The sequence below is a fragment of the Pituophis catenifer genome, unplaced genomic scaffold, assembly GCF_029215685.1.
Source record: "Pituophis catenifer annectens isolate HBS135680 unplaced genomic scaffold, rPitCat1.0.hap2 SCAF_2, whole genome shotgun sequence".
NCBI lineage: Eukaryota > Metazoa > Chordata > Lepidosauria > Squamata > Colubridae > Pituophis > Pituophis catenifer.
The window spans coordinates 285310275-285334558 of NW_027256882.1; the positions used below are offsets into that span (position 1 = coordinate 285310275).

A 24284-nucleotide genomic window follows, 5' to 3' on the forward strand; every position below is an offset into this window, starting at 1 on the left:
ACTTCTATTTGAAGCCATCCCAAATCTCTTAACTGGAAATTTGGGATTGCTTCAAATACAAGTCGTTAAGTGACTTGAATCCTGGTGTTCTTATGGTCTGCCAAAGTGAAATGAGTGTTTATATAATGATCCTAAGAGAGAACGAGGGAGGGCCACTAGTATCGAGAGTCAAAATTCTGAATTAACCCCAAAAGATACACAAACAGATCCTGGAAAGGACTACAAGTACAGCGATGACATGAAAAGGCTTGCCTTCTGCCACTCCTAAGGCAGGGAAAGCAGGCCCACCCCTTAGAATTGAGAATGATTGATAATTAACTTTGGTTAGCTAACACATATTCTCACTGGAGCTCGAAGCTGTGTTGTTCACAGATTGATTTGCGTCAATCATCCCTTTGTGAAGTCAGTGGCGTGCTTAATTTTTTCTTAGAAAGGCAACCTTGCCCCCAGGGGTAGGAGCCTTTGAGCGGGGTGTGTGTGTGTGTGTGTGAGAGGATGGGGGGGTCAATGGGGAATCCATGGAATGACCGGATGTACTACGAGAACCAGACAAATTCACCATTTTAGTATGGAAATTTGTATGGAAAATTGAGTATGGAAAAGAACATGAGGTAGACCCAGATGAAGATGGGAGAGACAATATCAAAGACACACCACAACAGCATCAAGTAACAGTGATTGTGGCCACCAGATGAGGGGGGAGGAGGAGGAGGAGGAGGAGGAGGAGGAGGAGGAGGAGGAGGAGGAGAAGAAGAAGAAGAAGAAGAAGAAGAAGAAGAAGAAGAAGAAGAAGAAGAAGAAGAAGAAGAAGAAGAATGGAAATTTGATTTCTAAGTTTGTCTCCCTAAGAGTCACTTAGTTTTGTCTTTCTGGTAACTTCCAGAAAGTTCTTCTAGATTAGGAACTCTGTTATTTCCAATCGACAGAACCAAAAGCAGATGTGGTCGGGCAATATGGGATTTGTAATCCAATGCCTGGTTTCCATAAAGCTGCTTTACATTTTATTACAGTATGGCTGAGTGAGAATAAGCCAATATTTCTTTTTGGGGGTTTTTTAGTTTTTTTTTTTTAATAAAGAAATTATATATCTCTCCTGAGATTAGCCTGTCTCCCAAAGAGGAAAATGATTCTGGATTCTGTAACCACAGATGTCCTGTCATAAGCTACACATAGTCCTCAGCTTATGACCAGTCACTAAGTGGCCATTTGAAATTATAATGGACCTCTCCAGGGCTGTTTACAATTTGGTTCTAAAGTTCCAACAGCAAGTTTCCCTCATAGTCGTGTGAATATATTTTGCACACTCAAGCAACTAGCCCTAATTTATGGCTGTTTGCAACACAGCATGGTCACACCATTGCATTTTATGACCTTTTTTGTCGAAAACCATCATTTACTTCCAGTTTGGGGCAAAACCAGCCTACGGGTTTCCTTTTACAACCGTAAACATAAATGATTTCCACACACACATACACAAAAAGACCATAAAAGCAGGTTGGTCACATGACAAGCTACTTTTCGACCATCACAGCTGGCTCCATGACGGTCATAAGTTGAGGACCTACCTCTATGTAGCCAGCCAGCTACATTGTAAGAAAACAACTTGAAGCTTTGATGGCACAGTGGTTAGAATGCAGTATTGCAAATAAACTCTGCCCACTGCCACAAGTTCATTCCCGACCGGGTCAAGGTTGACTCAGCCTTCCATCCTTCTGAGGTGGGTAAAATGAGGACCCAGATTGTTAGGGGCAATAGGCTGACTCTGTAAACTGCTTAGAGAGGGCTGTAAAGCACAATGAAAAGGTTTATTACTGCTATTGCTATTTCATGGTTTTCCTTTGAAGTGCCAGTAAGGGGATGAGAGCCCTATCTCCCTCCATCAGCAGGGTTAAATGGAGACCCACAGGTAAAAAGCATCCTCAGAAGACAGCTGCTGGCAGTTGAAGGTAGCAAACCAGATACTTCAAGGGGATGTCTTCAGGCATGGAGACCTTGAGGCAGTGGTGGGTTCCTCCTGGTTCGGTCCAGTTCGGCCGAGCCGGTAGCAGTGACGATATGACGTCACCGAACCGGTTCTCCCCCCCCGCCCTCCCACCCCCCCCCCACCCACCCACGTTATTCTTACCTTTCATTTGGTCTCACCCCCAATCTATTGCTGCCTCCTGAGTCCCAGCTGATGGCTAGAGGGAAAAAAACTGTTTAAACTCTTGCCGCGGGGCTTCAAAGGGCCGCCCTACAGCTGATCAGTGTTAAAAGCAAACAAATGAGGTGGGTCGTAAGTGCAAGGACTGATCGTAAGTGCGAGGACCTTCCAGAAATGACTCTGACCAGCTAGCCACGCCCACCTAGTCACATGACCTCCAAGCCACACCCACAAAATAAGCCACGCCCACAGAGTCGGTAGTAAAAAAATTTAGAACCCACCCCTGCCTTGGGGGTTTCTGCAGGGGTGGGCTGCTGGGGGGTTTGCAGCAGCGAGCCAGTGGACATGGAAATGCACATGCAGCTTTTTTTTTTTTTAATTAATTTATTCTTTTTAAAATTTGATTTATATGCCGCCCTTCTCCGGAGACTCAGGGAGGCTTACAATGTGTTAAGCAATAGCCTTCATACTTCTGTATATTTATACAAAGTCAGCTTATTGCCCCCACAAACTGGGTCCTCAATTTACCTACCTTAGAAAGGATGGAAGGCTGAGTCAACCTTGAGCCTGGTAAGGTTCGAACCTGCAGTAATTGCTTGACTGCAAGTTGAGCTAAACCCACATGCGCAAGCACACTGGCCCACAGTTCTCACGTCCCGATTGGAAATAAGCCATGGCCCAGTAGAGGGCCACGGCCTAGTGCCGTGATGGCGAGCCTAAGGCACTCGTGCCAGAAGTGGCATACAGAGCCCTCTCTGTGGGCACGCCATCACCAGCTGCTTTTCTGGTTTCCAGCGCCCACATGCACCTGGCCAGCTGGTCTTCGTGGGTCATTTTGGGGGCATTTTCAGGCTGTTTTTGAGCCATTTTCAGGCCAGTTTTTTGGGCCACAAACAGCCTGAAAATGGCCCTGAAAACGGCCCAAAAAACAGCCTGAAAACAGCCAAAAATGGCCCCAAAACAGGCACGCATGCATGTGCTAGAAACCTGAAGACTAGCTGGTTGGTGCGCACCGGCACACCAGCCAGCTGATCTTCGGGTTTCCGGCGCTCTGGTGCACACACATGCACACACGTGCACACGTGTTCCGGTTTGGGCACTTGGTGCCGAAAAGGTTCACCATCACTGGCCGAGGGGTTGAGACCCCTGCTCTAAGTATAATTGAGCTGGGCCAGAGAACAGAGGCTTCGATATCATTCATATCGATATCGTTCGATATCGTTCAATACAAGGAAAATCAGATTGCGTAAAACAAGGCAACGAAGCCTCTTGATTTCTGTAAGTTGCATTGCAGCTGCCCAGCAACCTGTAGTTCAGTTTGTTATGATGAGGAGCCTGGTGGAGCAGTGGACTAAAGCGCTGTTAAATAGCACTTAGCTGCCAGCTGCCTGCAATTACTGCAAGTTCAAATCTCACCAGGCTCAAGGTTGACTCAGCCTTCCATCCTTCCAAGGTAGGTAAAATGAGGACCCGGATTGTGGGGGCAATAAGCTGACTTTGTATATAAAAAAAAGAACACCGCTTAGGGGGCCCCCAAAAGCCCTACTAAGCAGGTATATACAAAAGTATGAAGGCTATTGCTTAACGCACTGTAAGCCGCCCTGAGTCTCCGGAAAAGGGCGGCATATAAATCGAACCAATAAATAAATAAATAAAGGATACAGCATCACACACACCCATGAACGCACAGCAGCTGAGTACACACACTGAAAAATTCTATGGTTTGTTCAACCATGATTCACTAAATAAGTCATGATTCATAAGATCACATTAAAGCATAAAACAGAATGTATAGGCCACAATGGTTGGATTCACATCAATTGATACCAAATTAAAGAAGGCAGGTTATGCTTAGTCTATGTCCGTGATGGCGAACCTATGGCATGGGTGCCACTGGTGGCACGTGGAGCCATATCAGTGGGCACGCGAGCTCAGCTCCAGCACGCATGTGTGCGTCGGCCAGCTGATTTTCGGGCCTTCTGGGCCCACCAGAAGTCAGGAAACACACTGTTTCCGGCCTCCGGAGGGCCTCTGGGGGGATGGGAAAGGCTGTTTTCGCCCTCCCCAGGCTCCTAGAAAGGCTCTGGATCCTGGGGAGAGTGAAAAACGGGCCTACCGGGTACACTGGGCCATTGCATGCCAAAAACGGGGGGAGCACGGGGGGTTGGGGCGCATAGAATTATGGATGTGGGCACGCATGTGTGTGACCCCACCGCGCTCCCCCCGCTTTTGGCACGCGATGGCAAAAAGGTTAGCCATCATTGGTCTATGTCAAGAAAAAAAAAAGAAAGAAAGAAAAATACAGTCCTTGCATTCTTCTAATTAAATTGTGTGGTTTATGACTGTAATGCAACTAAAGGCACTTTTTTAAAAATTACACATTTAATGAATCAGAAGAAGTAAAATTAAGGCAGATCTAATTACTGTACTGTTTTTGTTTTTTTTTAGAATGGAAAAGTGAGAGTGCTGCTGAAGTCAAAAGTTTATTGTTAGGGGAACAATGACAAAATGACAAATTCATAGCAAACATCGCCATCTTGTGGTAGACTGTTAATTGGCCCGTGTCTGAAAACAAATCTATTTGCAGTACTGGCCAGTATACAAATATATTTCTATTGGATTTTCAAGGCACTTAATTGAAGGAACAAAACAAATCATAGTCAAGGAGTAATGTGCATATGCTTTCCTATCAATGTGGCCACATTCAGTATTACCTGGATTATATATAAGTTAAAGCCAGTGGTGAAATCCAAATTTTTTTACTACCAGTTCTGTGGGTGTGGCTCGGTGGGCATGGTGTGGCTCGGTGGGCGTGGCTTGGTGGGCATAGCAGGGGAAGGATACTGCAAAATCCCCATTCCCTCCCCACTCCTGGGGGAAGGATATTGCAAAATCTCCACTCCCTCCTCACTCTAGGGCCAGCCAGATGTGATATTTGCTGGTTCTCCGAACTACTCAAAATTTCTGCTACCGGTTCTCTGAACTGCTCAAAATTTCCGCTACCGGTTCTCCAGAACCTGTCAGAACCTGCTGGATTTCACCCCTGGTTAAAGCTATTTTTATCCTACTATTTTTAAAACCTTTTACTATTTAATTTAAAAAGCTTCCACAGAATTTTTAGGCTGGATCCAAGTAGGAGTATGTACAATAATTTAGATAGTAAAGCATGCAATAATTTAGATAATAAAGCATGCAATGGTGTGATTTGTGCAATGGCACAATAAAATAAAATAAAATAAAATCCAATAAAATAAATAAATATATGTGCGATGGTTGGATTCACTAACTGGCCTTCTGTGGTTTAGGAGTCATATTCTGGGTTAGAGTTAGCTGGGGAATTTTGGGAGTTGAAGTCCACAAGTGTTAAATTCACCCAGGTTGAGAAACACTGCTCTACATCAATACAGGTAGTCCTCGATTTACAACAGTTCATTTAATGACCAAAGTTACAATACCACTGAAAAAAAGTGAGTTATGCCCATTTTTCACACTTACGATGATTGCAACATCCCCATGGTCATGTGATCAAAATTCAGATACTTGGCAACAGATTCATACTTATGACGGTTGCACTGTCCTGGGGTCATGCGATCATCTCTTGCGACCCTCTGACAAGTAAAGTCAATGGATTCACTTAGCAACCGTGTTGCTTACAGCTGCCGTGATTCACTTAACAACTGTGGCAAGCCAGGTTGTAACATGGAATTAAAATTCACTGTTTCACAGTAACAGAAATTTGGGGCTCTATTGTGGTCATAAATTGAGGACTACCTGTTTTGTGGGGTTTTTTTCCCCAACAGTTCCTAATTTCATTAGAGCTTAAATTTTCCTTTAGAAACTGTACTGCAAGGGAGTTTATCAGAGAGCAACAAACAATGATCAATTAAATATCAATGCAACAGCTTCCGCCACTGATATGCATTCCCATAAGAAGCTACACGATCCCTGGAAACCGTCTTCGCTTCAATCTTGGGAAGGGAATTTCTCCACGGTCCCTTCCTAGTCTGCTTCGGCGGAGTAATGACGTCAGCTCGGGGGAGAGACTCGGAAGTGACGCATACGCCACCCAGAATCCTCTGCGCTTCCTTTTTCCCGGCGGTAGTGGCCGTCTTCAGGTGAGTATTTACGGCGCTGCGCCGGCCCTTCGGTTTTATCCGTGGCCGTGGGGCGCCATCCGCTCATGAGCCCCCCTGAAACTGGCCCGTACGGAGAAGGGAAGGGTCAAGATGGACGACCGTGGCGGTATTTCCACGTTTTGGGAACGGGGAAAGGTGGGGAAAGCGGACGAATGGAAACGGGAATAGAGGGAATGTTGTGAAAAAGTGCCCCGGATGTAAGGCGATGGAAGAAACCATTCCGTTTCGATAAAAGGGGGGGGGCATTTCTGCATATCGTTTTTCCTCCCACGGAGGAATAATCTTGCAGCAGTCGAGAGAGTGGGATGCAGGCAGAGATCTTCAAACTTGGCAGCTTTAAGACTTGTGGACTTCAACTCCCAGAATTCTCCAGCCAGCACAGCTGGCTGGAGAATTCTGGGAGTTGAAGTCCACAAGTCTTAAAGCTGCCAAGTTTGAAGACCCGTGAATGCAGGCATAGCTTCTGTTTGCATTGCCTGGAAAGCAATGGAGGTTGACGTTGGCATCCCTAGGGTGAAGCTAGGGTGCCGGGCGTTCTCCACGTGTTGTTGAGTTGCAGCTCACTATTATTGCTCCTGGTGGACTTTGCTGTCTGGAAACTCCTGAAAATTGCCATTTAGAAACGGGAGATGCTGTCATTTTATTATCCTTTCTCCAATAGAAAAGGGCTAAAATAGTGTTTCCCAAACTTGACCCTTTGAAGATGCATGGACTTCAACTCCCAGAATTCCTCAACCAGGCATACTGGTTGGGGAATTCTGGGAATTGAAGTCCATGCATCTTAAAATAGCCAAGTTTGGGAAACACTGGGCTAAAAGATGCATAAATGCAATCTGGAGGTTACAGGAGCCGTATGCTTTTTCTTGATTCTAGGAAACTGGGCCTTTTAAGGTTTCTCCTGTGATGATTTGCGGGGCTGAGAGGTTATAGATGCCACGGTCTTAATTGGAAAGAATAAATTTCAAGGAAATCTGGGTGGCGGGGAAAAAAAAACAATTTTTCAACTCTTTCTTTGGAATTGGTACCTGCAATGCAGATCTCTCCAATATTGAACTGATTTCCTAAGTAGAAATAGGATTGGTTTGTGCTGATACGGAGCAGAGGGAACGTAAACATTTTGGGGCTGTAATGTATGTATACAGTATATTAAATCTGAGTTAATCAAACAGATGTGACCTTTCTATAACGGGCTGCAGAGGGTTAAATTATTATAATTAGTGTACTAAATTGGGTCACAAAACATGCTAAGACAATGCTGGGTTTCCCCAATCGATAAATCACAATAGTAGTTTAGCCTGACATTGACTCCATGTAGTTTGCCTTGGCTGACCTCAAAAGGTGAAGTAAGAATGGACTTAATACTCAGATGGGAGGCTCCAAAGGAATAGTAAGACTGTTTAATTTTTTTATTAAAAACTGAAAAAACTTGGAAGAAAACTGGCAAAAAACCTGCCTGTTTCAAAAAATTTATATGGACGGATCCATCTAATCACCAGAATCCAAGCTCAGTTTTCCACATTCCACTTTCCCTAGTAGAATTGTGCCAATCAAACTGTGTTATACTTTTAATTATATTTTGTGTTGGCTTGACATTTAAAATAAGAATGGAAAAATAAATCTATTTACCATTGTTTTAACAACACTTCAGTGTAACCTTTTAATTCATGGCATTTAATTAAACATTCTGGTTCTAGGATAATCAAATTGAGATATAACAAGGATGAAATTTTACAGTTTTGCAATTCTTTTATAAATCTTACAATTTTATATGTGATTCATTAGGGAGGAAAGGGATACTGGGCAGGATAGGGTGTTCTTTGGGGTAAAACCCGAAGCTGCGGTGATGACTATCTTAGGACACCTTTAGATGTAAATAATGAAAATACTATGAATTCTGAGCAGCTTTTTTTTTCTAGCAGCATAGGAAGGCATACCTCAGTTACTATTTCAAGTCTAAAACATTGGGTTTTTTTCCCAAATTTTGCCTAGGTGAGCTTTGAAAATGGTCCGCTACTCACTCGACCCAGAGAACCCCACAAAATGTAAGTAACTTTCTCAAGAGTTTATTTGATAGGTTTCAGTCACAAGATCAAAAGGTTTTAACTTTTGCCTGTTTTCTTCTTGTAGCATGCAAGTCCAGGGGTTCCAACCTTCGGGTCCATTTCAAGGTATGTAATTTGGGTCTTGCCTCTGGCAATATGAGGAGTGGGTAGAAGTGTATACAGGTAGTCCTCAACTTAGAACAATTTGTTTAGTGACTGCTCAAAGTTACAGTGGCACTGAAAAAAGTGACTTATGACCTTTTGTAGGGCTTCCTGCCTAAGCAGGGGGTTGGACTAGAAGACCTCCAAGGTCCCTTCCAACTCTATTATTCTATTCTATTCTTTTCTCACACATGATCATTGCAGCATCCCCATGGTCAAAATTCAGATGCCAACTAACTTACATTTAGGACGGTTGCAGTCTCCTAGGACTGTGTGATCATCTTGGCCACGTTCTGATGAAGTCCGTGGGGTCAATTGTGCTACTAACTTAAAGTTACAATGGCACTGAAAAAAGTAATTTATGACCTCTTCTTCACACTTACGACTACTGTAGCACCCCCCATGGTAAAAATTCAGATGCTTGGCCAACTGGCTTATATTAATGACTGTTACAAGTCTCTTGGGATCATGTGATCATGTTTTGCAAGCTTCTAGCAAGCAAAGTCACTGGGGAAGCCAGATTCACTTAGCAACCATGTTACTAACTCAATACTGCAGTGATTCATTTAACAACTGTGGCAAGAAAGGTGGTAAAAATGGGCCGAAACTCACTTAACTGTCTTGTTTAGCAAGAGAAACATTGGGCTCAATTGGTTGCAAGTCAAGAACTACCTCTATTTTAATGGAAGTTCACTCATTGCCTTAGATTCTGCTCAGTCTCAGGAGTAGTAAATTTCTAATTCTATTCTCATTTGCCAAAGGTGCTGTGCTCTCTGTCCTTGGAGACTCTTCACTAATTAATCTTCACTCAGGAGCCTGAGTGGCATAGGAGGCTAATGCCTCCTAAGGCAGCATTTAACATCCAGCTGCCTGCAATTACTGCGAGTTCAATTCTCCCCAGGCTCAAGGTCGACTCAGCCTTCCATCCTTTCTAAGGTGGGTAAATTGAGGACCCAGTTTGTGGGGGCAATAAGCTGACTGTATAAATATACAAAAGTATGAAGGCTATTGCTTAACGCATTGTAAGCCGCCCTGAGTCTCCGGAGAAGGGCGGCATATAAATCAAATTAAAAAAAAAAAATAGCAGTCCTGGTTTTTGTTCCCCAGAGATCTCATGGGTGGGGAAGCTCCATAATACTGGTAGTCCTCAATTTACGGCCACATTTGAGCCCAAAATATTTGTTGGCTAAGTGAAACATTTGTTAAGTGAATTTTGCCACATTTTACGACTTTTTGTGCCACGGTTAAGTGAATCACTGCAATTGTTAAGTTAGTAACATGATTGTTAAGTGAATCTGGCTTCCCCCTTGACTTTGCTTGTCAGAATAGAATACAATAGAATTCTTTATTGGCCAAGTGTGATTGGACACACAAGGAATTTGTCTTGGTGCATACGCTCTCAGTGTACATAAAAAGAAAAGATACGTTCTTCAAGAATCATACGGTACAACACTTACTGATAGTCAGGGAAACAGTCAATATAAATCGTAAGGATACCAGCAACACGATTACAGTCATAAGTGGGAGGAGATGGGTGATAGGAACAATGAGAAGATTAATAGTAATGCACAAGAAGATCACAAAAAGTGAACACATGACCCTGGGATGCCACAACCGTCATAAATATGAGTCAGTTGCTAAGCATCCCTAGTCGGTCACATGACTGGATAGTGTGACGGTCGTAAGTGAAAAATGGACATAAGTCACTCTTTTCAGTGCTCTTGTAACTTCGAAAGGTCACTAAGTGAACTGTTGTAAATCAAGGACTTCCTGTAGATGGAATTTTCTGATACAGATAATTCAGCTTCTGTATTTGGAAGGTGGCAAGGCTACCATAGCAGTGGTTCTTCCTCCCCCCTCCCCTTTTGCCATTGCTTTTGTTACTTGCACTTTCCTTCTATCTTCCATTATTGTTGTTATTTGGGGACAAAATAATTGGGGTACTGCTTAAGGCACTGGCCTAGAAACCAGGAGATTGTGAGTTCTAGTTTCACCTTGGGCATGAAAGTCAGCTGGGTGACTTTGGATTAGTCCAAAGACTTTGGACCTTCAACCCATCTCCACAGGGTTGTTGTTACACGGGGAAAAAGAGGAGTGTTAATATATGTTTGCTGCCTTGAATTACTTATAAAGTAATAAAAGTGAGGTAAAATTCTAATAAAACAAAACTTTGTCTTAATATTACACTTCCTTTATTGATTTTCCCATGGCTGGGAAGCCAGTTAATAATGATTCTCTGATTGCCTGTTTGAAATTCTTGGAATTAACTAACATGGAGAATGATTGTTATTTGAGGAGCAGAGGGGAACGTGTGTCGTAACTGCAGTGATGACCATCTTAGGACACCTTTGGATTTGTCATGAAAACAGTTAAAGAGGATCTGAGCAGTTGCTTAGCAAAATAATTTTGCACTTACTCTACAACATTATTTTGGGGGCTTTAAGGTTATAATGCATGTGGCTTTTTGAAAAATAGATGCATCATAACAGATTTAAAATGCAAGTAAATAAAATTGAAATGGAACGCAGTGGCATCTAGTCCATCCCTCTATGTAGTGCAGGAATATTCACTAGAATATCTCTGACAGATAATTCCCCAGCCTCATTTTGAAGGCCTACAACAAAAGTGAGCTCACTGTTTCATGAGATGGCCTGAGAGCTGGCAGTCAGTCTTTCCTGATACCTGCCTTGAACCTCCTTCCTTGGTTTTAATTTAGTGGTTCTGTCCCTGCCCTCTAAAGTAATAATGAATATGTCTACTCCCTTTTTTTTTTTAATTTAATTAAATAAATATGGCCACCCAACTCACACATAGGTGACTTCGGCTAGCTTACAGAAGGGGTCCCCAACCCCTGGTCTATGGCCCACTCATGGGCCGTGGCAGGCAAGCACACACAGCTCCACTTGCACAGGCACACTCACGGATAAAGCTCCCTTTGTGCACACAAATGGAATTACATGTGCCTGCTGCTCGCACAAAGTCATCACACACCTGATTGTTGAGATTGGGGACCGCTGGTTTACAGTATTAAAATCCACAATATGAAAACCACCCATGTGGCATCAACAACACAATCAAATTAATCGCTTGATCAGCTCCATTTGGGGTTACCAGGCCGGCTGACAAAAGCATGCATTTAGGGCCTTTCAGAAAAGCTTTTAAAAGGGTGGAGGCCAATTGTACCTCAACAAGAAGGATCTTCCATACAGAAGAGGCCACCACTGAGAAGGCCCTTTTTCATCCAGATGTACATCCCTAATCGATGGGACATATAAAATACCCTGCTTTTCCATATCTGGTGGGCTGGGTGGATGTAATAAGAGAGCGTCGGTCCTTCATGTAGCACGATCCCAAGCCATGGAGGGCTCTAAAATTAATAACCAGCACCTTGAATTGATGCATTTTCTTCAGAACACACGTGAGACTGCCCAGGCTATCAAGGGGATGCACATTCGGAAGGCCACCAAATATTTAAAGGACGTGACTCTGAAGAAGCAGTGCGTTCCATTCCGGCGTTACAACGGTGGTGTTGGCAGATGTGCACAGGTATGGCTCTGAAACAGGTGTCTTTACACAAATCTGCATGAATAATAAAAAGTTTCAGGAGAAATTTATAGAGCAATTATTTCAACTCTAGGGAATATCAGTAAATGACACTAATTTATTCGTATCTTGTTTAGAGACTGAAGTTTTGATGTGTTCACAACGATGCTTGTTGTAGGAAATAGAGGGTATTTATTTAGTGCAGGGTTTTCCCAACCTTGGTGACGTTTAAGACACGTGGATTTCAATTATGCTGGCTAATAGATTCTGGGAATTGAAGTACCTGCATCTTAAAAGTTGCAAAAGGTTGGGAAACCCTGATTTACTGCATGTGGTAAAACTCTCTCTGGACTGCATTGTCCTTTGTTTTTGCAGACTTTCATTGTTTACCTCTGGGTTCCTGAGTGGGAAAGATAAGGGCGGACGTATTATTTGGGATTTTATACAAAACCTTGGTAAAATTTTAAGTAAATTCTTAAGTTGTTTGGATGTGATGTATTTTAAAATCGGTTTCTATGTCCTCTCACACGTTTTTAGGGTTGCTGTGATGACTTTCTTAGGACACCTTTGGATTAACCATGAAAATAACCTTTGATTCTGAGCAACCTGTAAAAGCGGAAAGCTTGAGAACATCTTTATTGATAGGAAAGTTGACATTACTTTTCTCCTCTTGCAGGCCAAGCAGTGGGGTTGGACCCAGGGCCGTTGGCCAAAAAAGAGTGCCGAGTTCCTCCTGCACATGCTCAAAAATGCAGAGAGCAATGCTGAGCTGAAGGTAAGACATTAAATGCTGGTGGTTAAGGCTGGTTTTCAAGTACTGTTAACTATATCAGAGGCCCTCAACCTAAACCAGAGGCATTTGCTATCGAGTTAAAACAAAAAAATGCAAATATAGTTTAGTATTCTGTGTGAACTGAGTTTCTAGCAAGCGTCCTCAATTCTAATGGAGATCCCCTAGGTTTTGCATTCATTGGGGAATGGTTAGCAAGGAGGAATGATGTTATACAGGTAGTCCTCGACTTACGACCACAATTGAGCCCCAAAGTTCTGTTGTCAAGTGAGAAATTTGTTAAGTGGGGTTTGCCCCATTTTACGACCTTTCTTGCCTCAGCTGTTAAGTGAATCACTACAGTTATGTTAGTAGACTGATTCTTAAGTGAGTCTGGATTCCCCATGGACTTTGCTTGTCAGAAGGTTGCTGTAAATGTCATAAGCGTGAAAAATGATCATAAGTCACTTTTTTCAGTGCCATTGTAACTTTGAACGGTCACTAAGTGAATTGTTGTAAGTCGAGGACTACCTGTAATCAACTGCGGAGCAAAAAGAAACTTAAGGGGGTTATTCTTTTTTCAGGTCTTTCTCAGCTCTGGTATCAGAGATTATTTCTAACTGCAGTGCTTAAAGCTAGGACATCTACAGGTAGTCCTCAATTTACAACCATTTGTTTAGCGACCAAATTTACAACAGCACTAAAAAAAAATGACTTCCAACTTATCCTCGCATTCTGGCAACCAGCAACCGGCATGTATTTACAATTGCGGCAGCATTCCAGGATCATGTGGTTTCCCAGCCAGCTTCCAACAAGTAAAGTCAATGGGAGAAGCCGGATTCGCTTAACGACCACATGATTAATTTAACAGCAGAACAGCTTGCAAAACTGGGCACAAATCACTTCACGGCCAACTTACTTAGCAGCAGAAATTCTGGCCCCAGTTGTGACATCTTAAGTAGTCAAGATGGCGGCAACAGAGAAAGCATAGTTACATCGCAGGGAGTTAAAAGAAGAGAAAGTTGCTATCAATCATAGAGAAAGAAAAATAAGTGGAGAAGGGAAAAGGAGAGGAAAGACCGGAGAAATAGGAAAACGATCCACAGCTAACTTGGCCTGTTGAGAGAAGCCCAGCTGCACCCGAGAGGCCTTCCCAAGAGCACGGAGGCCTATTGAAGCGAGGTGAATGGAGAGGCAGAACACACCAGCGGAGAACAACAAGGCGAGCCGGTGAGCGAGTGGGGCCCAGCTGTGGAGCAGGAAGGAAAACAATCCGTGGGGCAGAGAGGAGACTGAGGGCAAAGCAACAACTGGCAGAGAAGGAAAAGGTGAGCTGGTGAGAGAGAGAGAGGAGGAGGAGGAGAACCGGCTGTGGAGAGGAGACGAGGCGAGCTTGCTGTGGGCCATCCTGGTGGTCCTGTTGCTGGGAGAAGCAGCGCAAACAGGAGCCACGTGGCTGAGGATCCAGGAGCAGCGGCAGCACAGTAGACGGGAGAGCCAGCAGCAAGAGGCAGCACAACGAAGCAGATCCTGAGAGGAGCGTGGAGAGCAACAGGAGAGCATCGGTGCAGCCGGAGACTGTCGGTCTTGGTGGAGCATTTCAGCACAGCGGATCAGCGAACTGGTGATTGAGAATGGCAATAGAGCAGAATGGGAGACCAACAGGTGGGGGAACGCCATGAACTGAGAAAAGCAGAGAGAGATGAATACCCGGTAGTGGCAGGAGAAAAACAAGTAGGAAGGGAAGATAAAAAGACAACATGGGACACAAGGCAAAAGAAAATCAAAGGCAAGTAGACAATAGCAAGTACAGAACATATAAAGGCAGGGAAGTAAGAGATAAATCAAGCCCACAAGAAAGCAGGGAGGGAAAGGATCACAAGAAGGAAGGGACAATCAAAGAACATTCCAGTACAGGCTAAGAATACCTCGCACTTAAAGCCCACTCAACACTAAAAAAAAATTAAACTGGACAATCTAAATGATCTGCTAGAACCTTAAAATTTTAAACTAGACAATTTGAACTATAGAACTTTAAATTCTTAAACTAGGCATTCTTTAAATGTTAGAACCTTAAACTTTAGCTAGACCTGAGTCTCCCAAATTTTAAATGATCTGTTAGAACATCTGTATCCCAAATTGGACATATTTCCCTTTTAAAAATCTGTTGTAAAGCCCTCTACACTTTCGTTCTTGATTTTTTGTAAATCCGCTCATGGAAGAAGAAACTGATACTATTGTGACCTGCAGAACATGTTCCATGAATATACTTACGCCCATAGAATATCCAAACTACATATGTACCAAATGTAAATTAATCAAGTTACTAGAAGAAAAAGTAAAGGGTCTAGAGGAAACTCTAACCACTCTGAAACTCGACCTACAAAATGAGAAACCCCAAACCTTGCAAAAAGAATATGTCCAAATTGAACATAATAATGACCAAACAACTTCTAAAAGAGTTGACCCCTTAGAGGAAAAAGACAGATGGAAATATGTCACTCATAGAAAAAAACACAAACCTAGTACAAAACTCCTGTCCAAGTCAACCCACTCTGAAGCAGCCCCCACTGGTGCTAAGCAGTCGATATCATGGACTCTCACTAGAAGAAAACGTAGACACATAAAACAGAAGCACCATCAAATGTCCCTAAAGTAGCACCACCAAATGTGATAGAAAAACACCACAAACCTCCCTAGGGAAAAAAAGGTGAGTTGGTGACAGGAGATTCAGTTCTCAAGGGAACAGAACCTGCCGTCTGTAGAACAAACAATCAATCCAGAGAGATATGTTGTCTCCCTGGAGCTAAAATAAAAAATGCAGCTGAGAACCTAACCAAAAACCCCTTTCTACTACTACATGTAGGGATGAATGGTTGGTGCCGCCAAAAAAACTTTGGGTTCCTGGACCATGGTCTGTACTACCTCCAAGATGGGCTTTTGGCAAGGGATGGGTTGCACCTCACAAAGACTGGGAAGAATGTTTTCGGAAAACGACTGGCTCAACTTACCAGGAGGGCTTTAAACTAAAATTGAGGGGGGAGGGTGACCAGTCTTTAGGATCTCCAGGACCTAATTCCAAGCAAAAACCCCTAGAAAGCAAGGCAAATAACGAAGTAAGGAGGGATGGGAAGGAAGACAAACTCAAAAACCAAATAGGAGACATAGGAAGCATACCCAGAGTCGGGCATAAAGATCTCAAGTGCCTAAAGATACACAAATGCACAAAGTCTGGGGAATAAACAAAGACGAAAACCTCCTAGAATGCATATGGGTCAACATAAAAGACAAGAAGAATGACATAGCCATAGGCCACCCAATCAAGCAGAAAAAATAGATATCCTTTTTGCTAACCAACTAACAAACATATGTAGGAAACACACTACAATAGTAATGGGGAACTTCAATTACCCTGATATCAAATGGAAAACTAATTCTGCACCAAGTGAAAAATCAAATAGGTTCCTAACCAACCTAGTTGACAACTTTGTTGTCCAAAAGGTAGAGGAGGGAACTAGAGGGACAGTCATACTGGACTTAATACTTACAAATAGAAAAGAAGTGATAGAGGGAGTTGAAATTGCAGGAACCTTGGGTGAGAGTGACCATGTCATAATAGAATTCAACATAACGCAAATACAAGCAGTAGAACATAATGATACCAGAGTCTTAGATTTTAAAAGAGCTGATTTTAATAAACTCAGAACTTGGGAAAGATTCCTTGGATGAAAATCCTAAAGGGGAAAACAACTCAAGAAACTTGGGAAACTGAAAAATACGATCATAAAAGCCCAGACCAGTGCAATACCACTGAGAAAGAAAAACAAGAAATCCAAGAAGACACCAGCATGACTGCACAAAGATCTCTGACAAATTGAAAGACAAAAAGGACAAGTACAAAAAATGGAAAGAGAGATACATAACTAAGGCAGGATATCAGCAGACAGCCAGAATCTGCAAAGACAAAGTCAGGAAAGGAAAGGCTCAGAATGAACGAAGACTTGCAACAAAAGTCAAAGATATAAAAAAAAAGTTTCTTCCAACATATAAATAACAAGAAAAAAAATCAAGAAAACAATCGATCCACTAAAGAGAGAAGATGCAAGGAAGTAATAGGCAACAGAGAGAAAGCAGAGCTGCTTAACTCATTCTTTGCATCAGTCTTCACGCAAAAAGAAACTATAGCCCAACCTACCAGAAACATAACTGTAAAAAACAGACTGGAAATAAAAGTTAAAATAAGCAAAAAAAAAATAGTAAGAGAACACCTGTCTGATCTTGATGAATACAAATCACCAGGACCTGATGGATTACATCCCAGAGTTCTAAAGGAACCATTGCACCACATCTTTCAAAAATCCTGGAACACTGGGGAACTACCAGAGGACTGGAAAAGAACTGATGTGATTCCCATCTTCAAAAAAGGGAAAAAAACAGACCCAGGAAACTACAAACCAATCAGCCTAACATCAATACCCAGGAAGATACTGAAAAAAATAATAAAAAACAGATCTGCCAACACCTAGAAATGAGTAAAGTAATAACTACCAGCCAACACAGATTTGTTAAAATCAGATCATGCCAAACCAATCTTATTTCATTCTTCAACATAGTGACTAAATTAGTAGACCAGCGAAATACTGTGGGCATAATATACTTAGACTTCAGCAAGACATTCGACAAAGTAGACCACAACCTACTTCTTTGTAAGCTAGAAAAAAGGGGGATAGATAGCTTCACCACCAGATGGATTCGCAACTGACTGACAAACCATACTCAACGAGTAATCCTTAATGGGTCTAAGTCTACATGGAGAGAAGAAGTAAGCAGTGGGGTGCCACAAGGTTTCGTCTTAGGCCCAGTACTCTTCAATATCTTCATAAACGACTTAGATGAGGGAATAGAAGGGGAACTCGCCAAATTTGCAGATGATACTAAGCTGGCAGGAATAGCTAACACCCTAGAAGATAGGCTCAAGATTCAGATGGATCTTGACAGACTTGAACACTGGGCCCTATCTAACAAAATGAAATTCAATGTAGAGAAAAGTAAAGTCCTACACTTAGGCAACAAAAACCAAAAGCACACATATAAACTGGGGGAAACCAGACTTAATAGCAGTGACTGTGAGAGGGATCTTGGAGTCTTAGTGGACAATCAGCTAAATATGAGTCAGCAGTGTGCAGCAGCAGCTAAAAAAGCCAACACAATCCTAAATTGCATTAAGAGAGGGATACAATCAAGATCAAGTGAGCTACTAATACCACTCTATAAAGCCCTAGTAAGACCACACCTACTGCATCCAGTTTTGGTCACCACACTATAAAAAAGATGTTGAGACTTTAGAAAGAGTGCAAAGAGCAACCAGGATGATTAGGGGACTGGAGACTAAAACATGAAGACCTATTGCAGGAACTGGACCTGGCTAGTCTAGTGAAGAGAAGGACCAGGGGAGACATGATAGCGTGTTCCAATATTTGAGGGGCTGCCACAGAGAGGAGGGGGTCAAGCTGTTTTCCAAAGCATCTGAAGGCCAGACAAGGAATAATGGATGGAAACTGACCAAGGAGAGATTCAACCTAGAAATGAGGAGGAACTTTCTGACAGAACAATCAACCAATGGAACAGAAGTTGCCTTCAGAAGTTGTGGGAGCTTCATCACTTGAGTCTTTCAAGAAAAGATTGGACTGCCATTTATCAGAAATAGTATAGGGTCTCCTTCTTGAGCAGAGGGTTGGACTAGATGACCTATAAGATCCCTTCCAATTCTCTTAATCTGTTAAACTCTAGGTAATTGTGTAATTTGAGAAAATGTATGATTTAGACCAGGGGTGTCAAACTCAATTTCATTGAGGGCCGCATCAGGGTTGTATTTGATCTGATGGGAGGCCAGGGGTGTGTGGCCAGCTCAACGTCACTCGTGTCTGGGGGGCCTGTGGAAGCCCGAGCGCTCTGCCAGAGAAAATGGGGTCCTGAACTCCATTTTTGGCTGCCACGGCCTCCTGCAACCCTCTGCCAGCGAAAATGGAGCATGCAGCTCTCCCGAGCTCCATTTTCCCTGGCAGAGGGTTGCAGGAGGCCATGGGAGCCGAAAACAGAGTTCGGGAGCCCGTTTTCTCTGGCAGAAACATCACAGGCCGGTCCTTTACTGTTTCCAGGGTGGCCCAGCGGGCCAGATCCAGGCCCTGGACCTTGAGTTTGACACCCCTGATTTAGGCTGAACTGTTGCAAATTGTTGTAAAATGAGCTTTCCAAAACGTTTTCCCCTCCAGGGTCTGGATGTTGATTCTCTGGTAATTGAGCACATCCAGGTTAACAAAGCCCCCAAAATGCGGAGGCGCACTTACCGAGCTCACGGGCGCATCAATCCATACATGAGTTCTCCCTGCCACATTGAAATGATCCTCACAGAAAAGGAGCAGATTGTCCCTAAACCAGAAGAAGAAGTTGCTCAAAAGAAGAAGGTAAGACACACACATACACACCCAAGATTTGATTGAGAGCCACCGAGAATTTGTTTTAAGATGGACAGCCGTATAAATGCTTTAAATGAATAAACGAACCTTTTCTCAGTATGTGGAAACAAAGAAAAGCCACTTTGGTACATTCAATAATTAAAACTTGTGTCAACCATCCTGACTTGGTCAGTTAGGAAAGAAAGACTCGACTCAGTGAAAGTTGTATTTTTACCAATGCCAAATGGTTACAAATGTAGTAAAACATTTGTGTACCAAAGCCTCCCTGGCTAACTTCCCCTTTTCCCATCTTTTCCCCTGGTTATCCCACAATGTCCAATTACATTCAAATTGTTTTGGTAACCCCCTATCTTGGCAGCTTGACAGTGTTGCATTCCATTCCTAGGCTTTGGACCTTGGGGCAGCCAGCTGGTGTCACAGGAGGGCAGGAAGAGTAGTTACGATTCCCCCTCCACCCCATAGCTCCCTTCCTGTGGCAGATCGGCATCTGGAGAACCATGGCTGGAGGAGCCTTTGCCTTTCAGCTCCAGTCCAGGAGCCCTCAAGCAGTTGCATTCACGACAAACCATTTTATACCAAATTTGTATTTTGCTGATAAAGAAATAAAGGGAGACTAGTATAGCTCTATTTCAAGCTTTTTAGCTTTCATCAGCTAGCCATACCCTTACTTGGATTTGAACTTGGGCTTCCTGCATGTTAGGCAGTTGAGTTAACCTTCTGAGCTACAAGTTCTCCTCCCTTCATCAGCTTGAGCCAGGGGAAAGATTAAGTGTTTTTCTATCAAGACACCTGGTCTACCCCAACATGTGGGAGGGGGCATTCTGCTCCCTTTTGCCTTTCAGCTCCAGTCCAGGAGCCCTCAAGCAGTCGCATTCACGACAAACCATTTTATACCAAATTTATATTTTGCTGATAAAAGAAATAAAGGGAGACTAGTATAGATCTATTTCAAGCTTTTTAGCTTTCATCAGCTAGCCATACCCTTACTCGGATTTGAACTTGGGCTTCCTGCATGTTAGAAGGTTAACTCAACTGCCTAACATGCAGGAAGCCCAAGTTCAAATCCAAGTAAGGGTATGGCTAGCTGATGAAAGCTAAAAAGCTTGAAATAGATCTATACTAGTCTCCCTTTATTTCTTTTATCAGCAAAATATAAATTTGGTATAAAATGGTTTGTCGTGAATGCGACTGCTTGAGGGCTCCTGGACTGGAGCTGAAAGGCAAAAGGGAGCAGAATGCCCCCTCCCATATGTTGGGGTAGACCAGGTGTCTTGATAGAAAAACACTTAATCTTTCCCCTGGCTCAAGCTGATGAAGGGAGGAGAACTTGTAGCTCAGAAGGTTAATTCAACTGCCTAACATGCAGGAAGCCCAAGTTCAAATCCGAGTAAGGGTATGGCTAGCATACCTAATACGCCTCCTTCCTCCCTATTTTCCTCCTCGATGCTCCGACACTCCACTCATTGGGACTTCTTTCACTTTCATTAAAGTGGAGTGTCGGATCATCAAGGACAAAATGGACGTTCAGGTAAGACAACGTCCCTTTTTCACCCCAACAACCATCTTGTGAGGTGGGTTAGGCTGAGAGAGATTGCCTGGTCCGAAGCCACCCAGCTGGCTTTCATGCCTAAGGCAGAACTCGGGAGTTCAGTATCTTTCATACTTGACAAAATGTTTCCATGTATGAAGTGCAGTGCAATGGGATTTGTTACCCCAGCAGCCTAAAGCAGTGTTTCCCAGCTGTAGCCATTTGAAGGTATGTGAAGTTCAACTGTGCTAGCTAGAGTATTCTGGGAGTTGAAGTCCACACCTTAAAATGGATAAGGTTTGGAACACTAACCTAAAGATCCGCAAATACAGTGATTATGAAGTCTAATAGGAATTTTAAAATATATAATTTCAGACATTAATGTCAAAAAGAGAACCTTAATGTCCATTTTTTAAAAATTCTCCATGTTCATGCTTATTTTAGGAATTTGGCTTGTAACAAGAATCAAAAGCCAGGCATCCTCCTTTGCATATAAAAACACATGAACTGTCCTGCTCTGTGTATGTTCTAGGGCTTGCATGAAAAACCAACTCGGATGATTGCCCGCATGCTTGCTACCATAAAAATGGAAAGAATTCTGGCTTAATGTGATGTGTGATGTGTAAAAGGATTTCATGGCTGATTATTGGCTTATTGTAACATTCTGCAAATGTATTATGATGTGGCAATTGATACTGATTTTTGCATTATCTTTTTTTTTCCAGATATCCCAAAAGAAATTGAAGAAGCAGAAACTAATGGCTCGGGAATAAACACTGATGCAACTTACAAATAAAACTACAATTTTATTTCAAATTTATGCAACTTTCTGTGTAATTTTTTTGAGAAGACTATGCTTCACAGTTAAGCTTAGTTTTAACTGAGCTTATTTTAAATTGACATAAATGTCACATGATTTTTCAAATATAACTGCTCTTGAGACAGGTATGAAATTGCATTTTCTTGCTTCTTGGGTTGCTTCAAAATGTGATACATTGGCTGGTGGATTAGTTGTAATATTTGGCCATTCAATTTATCATTTCTTTCTCCGTAATAACAGCAGCAATATTTCCCAAAGCTAGAATAATGCAGGTAGTCCTCAACTTAGAACTATTCATTTAGTGACTGTTTGAAATTACAATGGCATTGAAAAAAGTGATTTATGATTGTTTTTCATGCAGTGGTTGCAGCATTCTCATGATCACATGATCAAAATTTGGAAGCTTGGCGACTGGTTCATATTTATGACGGTTGCAGTGTCCCTGAGGTCATGGGATCCCCTTTTGTGACCTGACCAGCAAAGTCAATGGAGAAACCAAATTCACTTAAATAACCATGATACAAATTAAACAACTGCAGCGATTCACTTAACAACTGTGGCAAGAAAGTTCCTAAAATGGGACAAAACTCAGCTGTCTCGTTTAGCAACAAAAACGTTGGGCTGAATTGTCATAAATCGAGGACTACCGGTACCACAATTCTGAAGAAGAGGAATGAATAGCCTTCCCATAGGAGTGATAAGAGTATTCCTCCTTTGAATTACTTAAATGACTGGATTTACAAATCCAGCTAAGCCATAGTTCAACCATGAATTATTGACTCTGCCTTGTTTTATTTCACGCATTACACTTAGAGGTTGGTCTTCATTTGCAAACTGCAGTGGCTCTAAAACTTACTTTTTTAAAAAAATTCTGCACTGGGATCCAGCAGCAATTGTTCCACCAGGAGGTCCAACCTAAGAATGTTATTTTAAAACAAACCCGCTGACAATAGATTTAAATGATTTTTCCCTGCTAGGTGATGGAACAAGCAGCCCAGCCTGTTAGTAGGTCATTGCTGGGACTTCCCATTGACATCAAACCTGTCAACTGGTGAATAATTTAAAATTGCTTTTCAATTAATGTACAAGACAGCTGTTGTATGTATTCTAAGAGAAGAGCTTGGAGAACTGAACGGGTATGTACAGTGTACACACGTTTTTTCTTGGCAACATTGTGAGAGGAAGTTTGATCGAGGTCAGGGATGTTAAAACTGGCCTAGAACACGTGGTGACACGTGATGTATCGCAACTTCCCCTTCGCTAGAATCGGAGTGGGTGTGGCCAGCATGTGATGCATCTGGCCCATGGGCCACGAGTTTGACATCCCTAGTCTAGGTGGTTTAAGGCACCCGGTGTTCTGTCCCCGTCTCACACACGCACACAAACAGATAGCCAGGGGTTAAATAAAACTGGCAGACAACAAATTCTTTCGATAAGAGAATTGGCAGCAACCCAGTAGCTGCTTGCCAAGAACTTTACTCATAAAGGGAGGGGTTGTTCCTCCGTCAGATAAACCCAAACAAGATACACACAGTCCAAGAATTGTCAAGTCCAGTCCGTATTAAATCCAAGACAGATAACGTTTCAAAGATACAATGTGACTTGCTAGTAGTTAGTTTTGTCCGTCACAGAGTCTGAATGGCCACCTCACCCACTTTTATCCCCTGTGGGGTGTGGTCCAGTGACTCAGCTTAATCTCTGGCACGCCTCCTTTTCTGCTGCGTGCGCTTGTCTGTCCGACGCTGGCGTGGATCCAGCCAAGACTTACCTCTGTCACTGTCTGACTGCGAGGAGATACCTGGCTCCTGGCCAATCTCTTCTCCTTCGGGAGACACCTGAGGCATTGCCAGAGAGGAGGGTCCTGGAGAGGGAGGCCTGGCCAACTCCTCTCCTTCATGTTCGGAGCCTTCTCCCTCCGATAAGTTGGCCTCGGGGGTTGGAGTCACAACACCCAGCTAGAAACCAGGAGACTTGAGTTCTAGTCCTGCCTTAGATATGAAAGGAGACTGGTGACACTCAGTCCAGTTTACAGGGTAGTTGTGGGAAAAATAGGAAGAAAGTATTAACTATGTTTGCTGCCATAAATTTATAATAATAAAGCACTATTTAAAATCTCTCATCGGTCCTCCTAAAAATAACAGAATCTGGTTTGCATATGCAGATAGCATGTTGAAAAGACAAAATTAGCAGGATTATAGATTATTATTAATAAAACGTGCAAGATTTGTTTTGGTACATTCCACAGTATGAAAGGTCCTTAGGAGTTAAGACTTGAATGGTGGCTAGCTGTAATCCCAAAGGTTTATAAACATTCTACTATACGTGTGGCCATTGATGGAGACATTGCTTTGCTAGGTATAGTGAATCTGTTGTAATTCAGACAAAAATACCTCTTTGCTGCCTTTTAATGGCCAGCTAAATTTTGCATCCCAGACACGTGAGATATAAACATGCAGCTCAAAACAGGGCATGCTTCTCCCATGTGGAACATGTTTTAAATCAGTGTTTTTCAAATGCTGGCTAGGGAATTCTGGGAGTGTTAAATCCATCTTAAATTTGCCAGGATTTGCCACTGGTCTAAATTAAATGGGGGTTACAGGGATGTTATTGAAACTTTGATTTAACACTTAAACAGCTAAAGATGACTCAAAGTAGCCATAAAAGC

General features: G+C 42.7%; 1 protein-coding gene and 3 non-coding genes across 4 annotated transcripts; all 4 read left to right on the forward strand.

The window, feature by feature from the left end:
• Positions 1-6209: 6209 nt before the first annotated feature.
• Positions 6210-21619, forward strand: RPL17 (ribosomal protein L17). Its single transcript, XM_070938938.1, has 7 exons — positions 6210-6258; positions 8269-8321; positions 8407-8447; positions 11895-12029; positions 12703-12801; positions 19068-19259; positions 21525-21619. Exons 2-7 carry the CDS (start codon positions 8282-8284, stop codon positions 21570-21572), a joined length of 555 nt encoding a protein of 184 aa, XP_070795039.1. The 5' UTR covers positions 6210-6258; positions 8269-8281; the 3' UTR covers positions 21573-21619.
• Positions 8115-8182, forward strand: LOC139313554 (small nucleolar RNA SNORD58). Its single transcript, XR_011600147.1, has one exon. It is a non-coding gene; the product is annotated as a small nucleolar RNA SNORD58 (small nucleolar RNA).
• LOC139313552 (small nucleolar RNA SNORD58) lies at positions 10804-10872 on the forward strand. The gene has a single exon (XR_011600146.1). It is a non-coding gene; the product is annotated as a small nucleolar RNA SNORD58 (small nucleolar RNA).
• On the forward strand, positions 12566-12632 carry LOC139313551 (small nucleolar RNA SNORD58). Its single transcript, XR_011600145.1, has one exon. It is a non-coding gene; the product is annotated as a small nucleolar RNA SNORD58 (small nucleolar RNA).
• Positions 21620-24284: the final 2665 nt, after the last annotated feature.

Coding starts and splice junctions, on each gene's coding strand:
- RPL17 (XM_070938938.1), top strand. CDS start 8,282: ATGGTCCGCTACTCACTCGACCCAGAGAACCCCACAAAAT. Junction 8,322..8,406: donor CCCAGAGAACCCCACAAAAT/GTAAGTAACTTT, acceptor TTCTTCTTGTAG/CATGCAAGTCCAGGGGTTCC. Junction 19,260..21,524: donor AAGTTGCTCAAAAGAAGAAG/GTAAGACACACA, acceptor TTTTTTTTCCAG/ATATCCCAAAAGAAATTGAA.